This window comes from Equus quagga, chromosome 8 (assembly GCF_021613505.1).
Source record: "Equus quagga isolate Etosha38 chromosome 8, UCLA_HA_Equagga_1.0, whole genome shotgun sequence".
Lineage (NCBI taxonomy): Eukaryota > Metazoa > Chordata > Mammalia > Perissodactyla > Equidae > Equus > Equus quagga.
In genome coordinates this window covers 16,966,662-16,980,243 of record NC_060274.1, presented here as the reverse complement: position 1 = coordinate 16,980,243, position 13,582 = coordinate 16,966,662, and the positions used below count along the sequence as shown (strand labels likewise).

The 13,582-nt window shown below is 37.1% G+C and overlaps 1 protein-coding gene across 1 annotated transcript in view; it reads right to left on the bottom strand.

The window, feature by feature from the left end:
* Positions 1-5,188: 5,188 nt before the first annotated feature.
* LATS1 (large tumor suppressor kinase 1) overlaps positions 5,189-13,582 on the bottom strand; it is a 40,759-nt gene continuing 32,365 nt past the window's right edge. The window contains exon 8 of the mRNA XM_046669487.1: positions 5,189-9,039. Within this exon, the coding sequence (XP_046525443.1) occupies positions 8,530-9,039 (510 nt within the window). The 3' untranslated portion in view covers positions 5,189-8,529. The remainder of the gene's footprint in view (positions 9,040-13,582) is intronic.

Here is a 13,582-nt window from a genome sequence, read left to right as displayed (position 1 = left end):
GGCTGGATTGAGGAGTAGGGGGAGGGAGGAAAGGATAGACTGCAGAGAGGCGTGAGGACATGTTTTGAGGTGATGGAAGTGCTCTATATCTCATTTAGGGTAGTGGTTACACTGGTGTATATGTTTATTTAAACTCATCAAACAAGGGTTGGCTTGGTGGCATAGTGGTTAAGTTCTCAGGCTCCACTTCCAAGAACCCCAGCAGCCTGGGATTCACGGTTCAGATCCCAGGTGTGGACTTACACACCACTCAACAAGCCATGCTGTGGCAGTGCCCCACATGCAAAATAGAGAGGAGGATTGACACACATCTTAGCTCAGTGACAATCTTCCTCACCAAAATAAAAAACCCAAAAAACAAAAAACCTCATTGAACAGTACACAGAAAATGGGCGCATTTTATTGTTTATGAATTATACCTCAATAAAGTTGATTTTTAAAGTAAAAAAAACAAATCTCCAAAGAGTGGCTTACATTTACTACTTTATTTCTTCAGTAGTTGTACTAGTCAGGGAAGACTATCCTATGCCCTAGTAACCCCCACATCAGAGAGATTTCAAATGACAGCATTTTTTCTCATTTACTCTGTATGTTCATAGCAGGCACTGGGACCCTTGGCAGTGGAAAAAAGAAAATGAGATAACTTGCTCAGCTTCTGCCTTGATATGATACATGCCAATTCTGCCTAGATTTCATTGGCCAGAGCAAGTCATGTGGCCAAGCCTGACTTCAAAGGGATGGGGATGTTCCAGTCTGCAGTGCACCCCAAAGGAGAAACAGAATATTTGTGTAGTGCCATCCTGACTACTACACTAGTCATGTCTTCTTTTACAGCGTGGCCTCTACAACCACCACCCTTCTAAAATGATTGTGTCCAGACTGGGACTCAGAAAATCGGAGATTATTTTTTCCTGGTGAATGGTCAGTTACTCTGCAGGATCATAGGACATATAGAAGGGAAGTTAGGCAAAAAGACGTAGAAAGGTAGGTGGCAGCAAAGAGTTTAAACTTCATTCAATAGGCAAAAATGGAGCCACTGAAAGTTTTCGAGTGAAGGTATAAGTTATCTAGCAAATAGGAAGATTTATTTGGCAGCTGTGCGGAGGAAGGTTTGGAGGGAAGAGAAAATAGACTGGGAGACTATTGCAGGAGGTGTGGTGACCTCTGGAACTATGCAGAAGGGAATGACATAAAAACCACCTCTTGGCAGTGTGGATTTGTCGTCTCTCTTGCCTCAGTCGGTAAATTTAGCAAAGTTAGATACTTCCTCCATTTGACTAGAGCAGCGTCTGGCATATTATAGGCATTAATTAGACATTTGTAGAATAAATAAATAAATCACTTAAAAAAGAATTTGGAGACACTTTTTACATTTCATCAGGGAAATCTAAAAGGACTTTCTGGACCAGCTTACTAACTTCACTCATCTACCTGGCCGATTGCATCTGGCACTCCTCATCTATGTAGTTCAAAAACCTGAGCCATCTCTTGGAACACAGAGTATGTCTAAGACTGGAAAATTGCACCCATGCGTAAGAATCTGCCGAATTTGTAGATTATGTCTCAATGTCTGCAGTAACAAACTGGGACGGATCCCCATGTTGTTCACTAACCTTACACACATTCTTCCTCAACAATAGCTTCCATCACAGACCTGCTACTCCCAGACTCCTGAATGCTATGGAAAAAACCACACCACCGTGAAGACTAGTGTACCACCTCTGCATGGCTTCCAGCCCACCTGAAACATTTTTCTGCATGTCCCACCTCAGTTATCTCTCCTACTCTGCACATTAGTTATTTCAGACTTTCACCACTTTCTTCAAGCCAGCCACCTACCCCTTTCTACCCTTTCAGCAAATCACTGTATCTGCTCCTTCAGAGAAAATAGAAGCTACCAGATTGAAATTCCCTCAACTTGCTCACTGAGGTACAGTCTGCCATCTGCCCACTACAAACCCATTTTCCTTACTTAGTAGCAGAACCTAGCTGATGAAATTGGGCCACCTAGAGTAAGGACTACGTTTTATAGACTCATGCAGCTAGGTGTGGCCATGGAGCTAACTTCTGGCCAGTGGAAGTGTTGTGTAGAACTTTTGGGAAGGGACTTTAAAGGAAGAGGCCCTGAAAATCCCTTTTCCCCCTCACCATCCCATTTTGACCAGGTTAGAACAGGGAAAAGACGGATAGAGTCTAAGTAGCCAGCTGCTGACCATAGGTGACCTTTAGGATAGAAGCCATATGATGAGGATGGCAGAACTGAACAAAGTGTGGGTTGACTTTGTGGAGGTGCTTGTGCCAGCTATGGACTGCCAAGTCCAGACATTGTGTGTCTAAGCAGTGGTTGTTTTGGGTTTTACATGCAGCTGAACTTGATCCTAATACTTTCACCCTCCGGCTTACAAACCTCTCTACTTCACACTTGCCCTTTGGTTTTTTGCCTCTCATCTCAATAAAAGTTTATCTTCCTTTGTCTAAGCCCATTTCCTTCACTTGAACTTATTTTGTTTTTTATTTCCATTTTATGTCTCTATAGTTGGAGAGGCAGTGCAGTCACATAGCAAAATTCAAACGATACCAAAGGGTATATATAGTGAGAAGTCGTCTTACTATTCTTGCCATCCTAGAAATCCAGTTCTCTTCCCCAGAGACGATCAAGGACATCAAATTCATTAATTACCTCCCAGAGATATTCTTTTATTATACATGCAATTAAGTAATGCAATTTATTGGTCCTCTCACAAACTTTCTCACAGTGTGCCAGTTTATGTCTTCATTCAAAGAAAATTTCCTTTTGGTTATTTCTTATAGCTTCTATTTTCTTGATGGGATTCCCTATCTTTACATTTGTTATGAGAATATTTTTCTTTACCTCATTGCACAGTTATAAACCACTGTGGTATATTTGCCAATTCCAGATGTTGGAAATAGGATTTTCGGGTTGACCTCCACTGATTGTGTTTTCTCTTGAGACTAGGTCATATTTTTATATTTCTTTGTGTATCAGGTAATTTTGGAAAGTATCCTGGATTTTGGATATGTTATCTTGTAGATCCTCTGTATTCTGATTTTTCTCTCGAGGGTTTTGTTTTAGTAAGCAGGCAGTTGACTTGGTTTGACCTTGTTGGGCAGCACCTTGAATGCCAGTTTAGTTTTTATTCTTAGATAGGACGCTTGGCTTCCTCCCTACACATGTGTGGTTCATGATTCAGCTAGAGATTTGGTCCTTTTTCAGGCAAGATATAATGAAAATGAGGTAGTCACTTAGTGCCATTCCTTTCTCCCAAGGGCTGACTTCCATCCAGAATCTGCCTGCTCTTGGTTCCACTCAAGTATCTTTAGGTGGTCATTTTTGTATTGTCCCCAGAGCGTATAGTTGTTATATGTGATAAAGTCAATCCATTAGGAGCTTAGTTGGTCTTACTAAAAGCAGAATCTAGTTATCTTTCAAGTAGGTCATTTGGGTGATAGGTTTGATAATAAACTTCAAGGACTAGAATGAAGTCAAACCAGTTAGAAAGTTTTTACAGTAATTCAGGCAAGAGCTGATGATGGCCTCAACTAAATTAGTAACAATGGGGATGAAGATGATGAATTAGAGAAAAACATACAGGGTAAAACAACTGGATTTCATGATTGATTGCAAGGGAGATGGTCAGAGTACAAAATGACCTCCTTAATTGTTTTGCAAATCTGATTATACACTAATACAAATTATACACTCAGTTAGGGTATAGGATTCAGCAGCAGTAACAAATGTATATGTATATATTACCTACATTTATATTATGTAGATAATATATACATATACATATACAAAGGTGTATATATATCCTTTTCTTTTCTCTAACATTCTGCAGTCGATCAGTCCGGGCTGGACAGATGGCCCCACTTCACACCGTCTTTCAAGTAGCCAGGCTCTATTCATTTTGTTGATCCACCATCATGAGGGTGCTTTCCTAGTTTTCACGGTCAATTTTAAAGTCACTGCTCTGTCCATGTTCTTTCCTGTGGGAAGAGGGAAAGAGCAAGTGGAGGGCAGGCAATATCAACTTGAAGTGTATGAAGTAGAACTTGCACATATCACATCTGCTTGTAGCCCAGTGGCCAAAACCTAGTCATGTGGCCACACCTAATTACAAGGGAATATGAGAAACATGGACTCTCGTAGGGCAGTCACAACTTGGACAGGGATGGGGGCTCTATTAGTAAAAGGAAGAATGAGGGAATGGATGCTGGGGAACAAGAACAAGCTGTGTCATTAGTTAGCCCCTCTGGGAGAGAAGTACTCATGAGAACACCTTTTTCCACCAAAGAACAAATTTAACCTTTCTCCAGGGGAAACAACTCAAAAGCCCACTCAGATTCTGAATCCAGCAAAATGTTCAGGATCTCTAGGTTACCTCGAAGGAACGAAGGAGACTGGATACTCAGGACAATTCCTGCTTATGTTTCAAATATAAATTTGACATCCTCCGTCTACTCTTCACACACATAGGCAGGGGCATTTTTTGTGTGTTTGGCTTTGGCATAACAGGGGATAGTCACAATTTTATGCATGCCAAACATGGGTCCACAATGTAGTAAAATAAGTCATAGGAATAATGCAGTTTGCATCAGCTATACAACAGCCTCATGTAGACCAAACATAATTTTACAAGGGAGTGCCAATGAGACGATGAAAAGAGGCCTAAGAATGATGGTAATGCCTGAAAAAGAAAAAGAACTAAATATTTGTTCATCCCTGTAAAGTTGATTTAAGATATAACATCAACAGACATATTTTATCTGGTAGGCAGTTCATGAGATAAAGGACTGTAAATAAAGGAAAACACATTAGCCAACAACTTCACATTGTAAAAATTATGAACTGGACTCAAATGACACTAAGTGCAGAGTTTAATAATTAAAAAGGTTTAAAGCTGTGCTAAGCTAAAGGAAGCCTTTAACGTGAAATATTTATTGACTTATGTTGGACAAAATGAAAACATTTTACTGGGTTACACTAACTCTGTTCAGTTTGCCTTAACCTAACTAGGTATCATCATTAGTTACATATATTTTAATTCCAAAGCATCAAATTGTTTATCATAAATTTTCTCTGAGAAAAAAAGACTAAGTTTTTTGAATTAAAAAATCAACATACTTAAGTGGCTTAAAAGTCAGCTTTCCACACATAATTGAAAGATTTGAATTTTGCCTTTTTTTTTTATTATCCCAGCAAATGTTACACTAGAGAAAATGATTGGGAAAATACAAATAGATTCATTAAAAACACAGGCTGATTATTCATATCTACTACATTCAGAAGTATGCAAAACAATTTAGTTATATTGCAAAGCTGTAATTCCTTTTCCTAACAAAGCATTATTCTATAAAACTGTAGTGTTGTATTGATTCAATTTTAATACAAAATACTTATATACACAACACAATATAAAAGTAAACTGTGGTATAGTGCCTTCCACAAAGGGATATATTAAGGCGCTTTACAAATATTGGTATGTTGACCCAAATTACTTTTTTAGATTAAAACAAACAGGCTAAATGTTTCACTTTAAATATCAAAGGGATGTTTGTTTATTTTTGTTTATTAAAGAAAAATTTCTAAAGTACCTTAGGTAACAGCAGCAGCAATATCTAAAAATCCTCCCACTGTATTCTCTAATTTCTAACATATTATTAAGTCAGAATAAACATTTCCACTCACAGTTTTGCACTTTGCAACAGCAGAAGGTAATAACTTTTTTAAAAAGTCAATCTCAAAGTGACTTCTTAGTCATACATTCTATAGTTTCTATTACAAATAAGGTAGAAAAGATACAGCAATAGGGCCCGCCTTAGGATGTCACTGGACAATACATAACAGTATCTACAATTACATAATTATAGAACACATTTTATAAATACTATTGATATGCATAAAAGGGGGGGGTAAGTATAACAAAGACAGCAAGTTTTTTAATGAATGGGAAAATGATTTTTAAAAGAAAACATTTACGACCAATGTTTCCACTCCACTTCAATTGAGAGCATACAGATTTTGATGCTGTTCTCATCTTTTTTGGTCAGGAAGCACCAGATTCTATACTAGGAGAACTGGATATAGTTTGGGAATAAGACAGCTAATAAAGTATATCCAAACTATTAAAACTTCAGCTACTAAAGGCTTGTAGACTGCTTCAAATAAACACGAAAAACTCATATACTGTCCGAGGAACGTAAAAGAATACAAAATTTGTAGTGTGTGTTACATTGGAGGAAGAGGGCAACAGAGATTTTGTGGGGAGGGCGGGGAGGAGACAGCACCTGTTTTCCTAGACATAAATGCAACAAAGTTGGTTTTGTAGTGTATTGCACCATAGTCCAGAAGTAAAAGTAAATGGAAATTTAAATAAATCTGACTGAGAAAACCTGAAGAGTAAGGGGCTATCTTAAAAATCTGAGTGCTGAGCTAAAAGTTCTGGAGCTAATTTCTTTTGCATAGAATTTTACAGGACTAATCAAATGTTCCATGAAGTGAAGACTGCCATCTCATTATAGTGCATTTTCTTACAATTCTGATTAGAAGTCATTCAGAAATATTTCTGTATCAAGCCAAACATATATTTCAGTGCCCTCAAAAGGGTGTGTTTAAAATGTCTTCGTGCTGTACCAGCAAGAGAGAGGCATTCATAAGGATATCTTATCACAGGGTACAGATCTTTTCCACCATAAATTCTCGGTGTTTATACAAGATATGCTAATCTGAGTACTAATCAGTAAATTTAAAGCAAAATTCTTAGTTTAATGTGTCAGTGTTCTTATAGGACTGAAGTCCTTAAGCAAGAATTTGTGACAGGTTTCAACACGTCCAGAATCCCTAAAACTGCATGCGACTAATTTATGGGAATGTGTTGATGTGCATTTTTCTGAAAAGAGAGTCCACAGCTTTCATCAGACTCTCAAAAGGACCAATGACCCCCCAAAACCCACCATTACACACTGGGTTACACGGTAATTTACAAGCTGAGCTCTGAGAAGGCCACCTATAGAAAGGTAGGAAATGTGAGCTAATCTTCTTTGCCCTCCCTAATCAACTAGAACAGCTGTGCCTTTACTTTTACTTAATAGATGATTTCCATTAGCTTTTATGTGAAGAAAGCTAAAAGTTTGAAAATCCGTAAATTTATGTCTCTTACCCATAAATAGTAAGTTTTGATAGAACAATTCCTTATCAGTGGAGCTTAAGAAAAGGAAATAAAATACAAATTTAACTGATGTCAGAATACAGCCCTTTTCCCCTTCCTAAAAGATAAGCTAAATGTATTTTGGTATGAAACCACAAGTCCTTCTTAAAATCTAAGCATTATATATAAAGGCATGCTGAAAAACATATTATTTAACCTTAAATAAGTTAGGAGGATTTGAATTTTCCACTAAAACCACTATGTAACTTTTCCTAATTACTAATGGCCACCTTAATTAACAGTTAAATAATAATTAATTTTTTCACCAATTAATCTGCCCATAGGTAAAATATTGCCAAACAGCCAGATTTTCCTTTGCCACTAACAATACGTGGCACTGTTCTGAAAGAGAAAACCTATAGCATTCCCGATGATATAATCAAAACTGTCACTATGTAGAAAAAGTACTTTCTAGTGAGTATCCACAAATAATTTCTAATCAAAGTTTCATATGAAACTTAATCTCTGCAAGGATGGTGGAAAATTTTCTAAAATTCTGAAGTAAAATATGAGAGATCTTAGCTTTTAGTGTTAAAAATTTTGATTTATGGCAGTTTTGTTCCCTTTTAAAACTGGAAGCAGCATAAAAAATATCAAGATGGAAAGAAAAATGGTAGTGCTTTGCTTCTTTTTAAGCCAGTAATTCTTGAGAAATAAATGCTAGAAGGTTAAATATTCCAGAGGGAAAAAAAAAGATAAGCTGCATTATTTTTCCTTCTGATGAACATACTGTTTCAACCCTGTAGTTCTCAGTTCCAAGATGTGAATTGTACAGATTATCATTAACCGATGAACGCTCACCACTATGATGGCTTAATTTCTATAGCTTATTCTGTACCAAAAACAAGTTTATGAAGGGAGAAAAAGGAGCTCTGTAAATGTGGGGTATATTTCATATTTGGTTAAAGCAAGATAAAACTAAAACTGTCTTTCAAAACCATTTCAAAAACTCTTGTCTTTTAAAATTATTTAGCATATGTACAAATAGATACCAGGCTTCTCCTTTTAAACAAAGCACTATTTTTTATTTTAAGTACTTTAAGTACCAAGAACTGATTATAATATTCAGTTCATAATTTACTTTCTTTATAACAAATTTTTTCTAAATTACTGATTAAAAAGGCTGGAATAAATTAACATTTTAAAAGGATTTCCCATAATTTAGGAACATAAAATATTGTACACAGAGCACACATACATAGCTCTGTCACATTTGCATAATTTTACTCTCAAAAAGACTCAAAAGACCCTGTGTTTCAGGCCTTTTTGCAAATCCTCAACACAACTATTTCCGAGCAGGTTAAACATAAACTAGATCCCGATTTTTGATCTCTGAGCCTGTGTGCTGATCATCTTCATCTGACTGTTGCTCTGAGCCTTGTGAATTAATGTATTCATACTCAATAGGCTTTGGATAATTATATGGGTAGCCATTGTCATCAAAAAACCTCCGAAAGGTAAACTCATAAAAAGCATGTTCAGGGTGCTTTCCGTTTTTATACCATCCGTTGAGAGTGTCATTCACGTTTTCTTCCTCGTTATCATCACTCCATAACTTATCAGGATCAACAGGATCGAAATTTGATGTATCGGTTGGGTGTGTGATTTTAGGAATGTACGAAGCAGACTGTTGTCTCAGGTCACTGGAGAAATCAATTGTTTTAAAAAATGGATGAGCTTTTATTTCATCAGCACCATTCTTGCCTAAGCGGTCTTCTGGTCCTCGGCAAAGTTTAATAATAAGATCAGAGGCTTCAGGACTCAGTTTAGCTTGTGGTGGAATGTGAAGAGATGTTTGCCAGTTGATAACCTTTAAAGAAGATATTTAAAAATTAGAATGGAAGAGATAAATGAGAAAAACAAAGATTTTCTCCAAGTTTTATACCAAAAGGTTTTACTGGAGTATTGGTGTTTTTTAAAATAAATTGCATGGTATTTCACCTTTCTTGCCTTTAATAATGAACCACTGGAGGGAAATAACCTTTCCTCCCATCCCCTCCTCTCCCAGCAACTTATACTCACATTAGAAGACTCACTGTAAGTGTTAGCTCCCCTGTCACGCTCTTCTACCTAGGCAGAAATGACTATTTCTACTGTGCCTCCTCTGTTCTCTATATTTACTTGTATCATAATATCTCTAATACTCTGTGATACCTATCTATGTCTGTGTCCTTCTACTACAGGATAAAATTCCATAAGGATAATAGAGACCATGTTTTGTCTTTCTACTTCCCAGTGCTCGGCAAATTGCCTGGCATATAATTAATAGATGTTCAATAAATGTTCATTCTGGTTTTGAATAAACCAGAATGAGGGAGGGAGGAAGGAGGAAAGAAGGGAGAGAAGTAGGAAAGAAGGGAAGTAAAGGCAGTATGTAGTCAACACATATTTGTTAAGTAAGTGAATAAATGAACCCATTCTTCCTAATTTATATAGCAGCTTATCAGCTACCGTACAGGGAAGAAAAATAAACCCCTCTTCTAGTATCTGTTCATCTTAAGGTCTTCTCCTGGGTTAGAAAAAGGAGATGCCTCAGCTAATAATAAAATATTTCTTTGAATTTTGGAAAAAAATCACAATATGGTAGTAGTTATTTATGCCTGGTTCTGTCATCTATTTCAGATAGGGAAAATGAAAATATATGATCAACTGGACAAGTTCTTTACTTTAAAGGATCCAGGATTTTTTAGTTTAAGGTAAAAATAAAAAATAAAAGACTAGGTATAGCAAAAGAAGATTCATTTAATTCAAAGATGGGTCAATAAAAATTAAACTGAAGCAGAGAAAGAAAAAACATGGAATAAAAAAAAATAAAGCATAAGAGAAATGTAGGAAAATATCAAATGTCTACCATATGTATTCTAATTAGAGTCCCAGAAGGAGAGGAGGAGGCAGAAGAATCTTTCACGAGGGTAACGACAGGGAATTTTCCAAAACCGATGAAAGTTGTCAACCTACAATTCAAGAAGCTTTGTGAATCTCAATCAAGATAATTATAGAGAAAACTACACATAGGCACAAAACATGGTGAAAGTGCAGAAAACCAAGGTTAAAGAGAAAAAAAATCCTGAAAGCAGCTAGAAAGAGAGGTTCCAGTCCTGAGGAAGGTGTCGTAGGTGTACTCTGCCCTGTCTCTGCTACTGAACGCAGTTACAGCACCTGGACAGAAGCATGGAGCAGCCACCTGAGGACCCTGGAAAGTAAACAGGAAAAGGCAGATTGGGGAAGAAGATGAGAATTTGAAGTACCAAGGAATTGGTGGTGAATTTATCATTTTTTCCCTCTGGAATCCCCTGGCTCACCCTCAAGGTAGCCCAAAGCCTGAAGCGGTATAGCACAGACTGAGCTCCAGGAAAAGCCTCCTTAGTTCAAGCTTGGGGAGTGGGAAAGGGATTTCCTGGCCACAACAGAGGTGCAACAAGGGCCACCAAAAACTCTGAAGGCACCCTTCCTCTCCAACTGGAAATCAAATCATCACGGCATGTGGTCTCAAAAGGATGGATCGAACCGAATCCTGTCACTTTTTTGCTCTCTCTGTACTCTCGCCACCTTGTCCTAGATGCAGGCAGTCATGAGCTGTGTGTGGCAGAATAGGGTAAATAAAGCTTGACTTTCTGTTCAAAGAACTGAAAAGGGGAACCCAAGAGAACTGGAAAGGACTAGGGACATGGCAGAGAAGGAGGAGATTGGGAAATCGACCCCAAAAAGTTGTTTACAAACTGCTGGGCTCACCTCCAAACTGTACCTGTGTGGATCTAATCCCGAAGAGCATATCAAAGACTTTGAGAATTAAACTAAGGAAAAGACCGCAGCCCATGGAGAGATCTGCCTAGCAAGGCGAAGACGTTGACAATGAAACTGACACTGAAATCACAAGCCACAAAAGGCTGGTAGGAACTTGTGGCCTGAATCAACCAGGTTTAATGCCTACCAAAACAATATCAACATTCTCCATGAGATTTAAACAAGACCCAGAGTCTCATAACATAATATTCAAAATGTCCAGGATACAATCCAAAATTACTTGGCATATAAAGAAACATGAAAATTTCAACCCACATAGGAAAAGAAAGTCAACAGACATTAGTGTTGAGATGATGCAGATGTTAGAATTATTTGACAAAGACTTTAAAGTAGCCATTATAAAACTGCTCCAAATAAGGATGAATACTCTTGAAATGAAATGAAAGACAAAGCCTCAGCAAAGAGACTGAAGATAGGAAGAGGTACCAACCTCCTAAAGCATCTGGCTTGTGCCAGAGCCGGCAACACAGACCTTACTTTCCAAGAATTTGGAGGTGTGCATTTTGGTTGGTCTTGATGATTCTCTTGAAGGACCAGCCCAGATGCCTGCCTTTCTTTCCACCCCCTCAGGAATATGTAAAGACACAGACATGCATTTCTTTTTTGATCCAGACATTTAAGAAAATGTCTATCAGGTCACTGACTTGGGCTGTTTTTCTTAATGTTGAGATTTGAGAGTCCTTTATATAGTCTAGATACAAGCCCCTGGTTGGATATGTGATCTGCAAATATTTTCTCCCACACTGTAGCTTGTCTTTTTATTGTCTTGACTGTATCTTTGGCAGACTGAAAGTTTTTAATTTTGATGAAGTCCAATTTCTCGACCTTTTCTTTTATGGACCATAATTTTGGTGTAATTTCTAAGAACTCTTCACCCAACCCCTGGCCATAAAGATCTTCTCCTATGTTTTCTTCTAAAGCTTTAGGTTTTTTCTCTAGATCTATGATTCATTTTAAGTTGATCTTTGTGCAAGGTCTGAGTTTTACATCGAGGTTCAGTATTTTTTGTATACGGCTGACCAATTTTTCCAACACCGTTTGTTGAAATACTATCCTTTCTCCATTTGTATCTTTGTCAAAGATCAAATGGCCATATTTGTGCGGTCCTATTTCTCCATTCTCTAACCTATTCCACTGATCTATGTGTGTGTCCTTCTGCCAATATCACACTGTCTGAATTACTGTAACTTCATAGTTAAGTCTTAAAATCAAGTAGTTAGTATCTCTTTGTCTTTCTTTTAAAAATCTGTTTTCGTTATTCCAGTTCCTTTGTCCACCCATATAAATTTGAGAGTCCCCTTGTGGGAATTTTTATTGGAAATGAGTTAAATCTATAGATTAAATTTGGAGGGAAGTGACGGCTTTACTATGTTGAGTCTTCCTATCCATCAGCATAGAATTTGTCTCCATTTACAGATCTTCCTTATGATGGGGTTATGTCCCAATAAACTCACTGTAAGCTGATCCTAAGTCAAAAAGCACTTAATGCACCTAATCTATGCCTAGCCTATCTTAAATGTGCTCAGAACACTTACGTTAGCCTACAGTTGGGCAAAATCATCTAATACAAAGCCTATTTTATAATAAAGTGTTGAATAGCTCATGTAATTTATTGAATACTGTACTGAAAGTGAAAAACAGAATGGCTGACTGGGTACAGAATGGCTATTAAGTGTATCAGTTGTTTACCCTCGTGACTGCGTGGCTGATTGGGAGCTGTGGCTGGCTGCCACTGCCCAGCATCGTGAGAGAATCGTACCACATATGGCTAGCCCAGAAAAGATCCAAATTCAAAATTCCGAGTATGTTTTCTACTCAATGTGTATCACTTTTGCACCATCGTAAAGCTGAAAAGTCTTAAGTCAAACCATCATAAGCTGGGGACTATATTAAGATCTTCCTTAATTTCTTTCATCAGAGTTTGTAGTTTTCAGCATACAGATCTTGTTCATGTTCTACTAGATTTATACTATTTCATTTTGGGGAAGCTATTATAAATAGTATTGTTTTTAAATTTCAGTTTCTGGTTGTTCATTGCTTGAATATAGAAATACAATAGATTTTTATGTGTTACCCTTATATCCTACAACCTTGCTAAACTCATTTATTAGTTCTATGGGTTTTTTCATAGATTCCCTGGGATTTTCTATATAGAAAATTATGTCATCTGTGAATAGGAGAAGTTTCTATTTCTTTCTAATCATATGCCTTTTATTTCTTTTTGTTGCTGTATTGCACGGGCTAAGACTTCCAGAACTTTGTTGAATAAGACTGGTGAGAATAGACATCCCTGCCTGTTCTTGATCTTAGGGAGAAAGCATTCAATTTTTCACATGCACACACACACAAATATACATATATATATATTTTATATTACATGTATTATATGTATGTTATATTATATATATATTAAAATAAAGGCAAAATAAAGAAACTTTCAGACAAACAAATCTGACAAAACCTGAGAGAATGCATTACCAGGAGACCTGTACTAAAAGAAATCCTAAGGGAAGTTTTAAATATAATATATTAAATGCAGTGACAGAAGT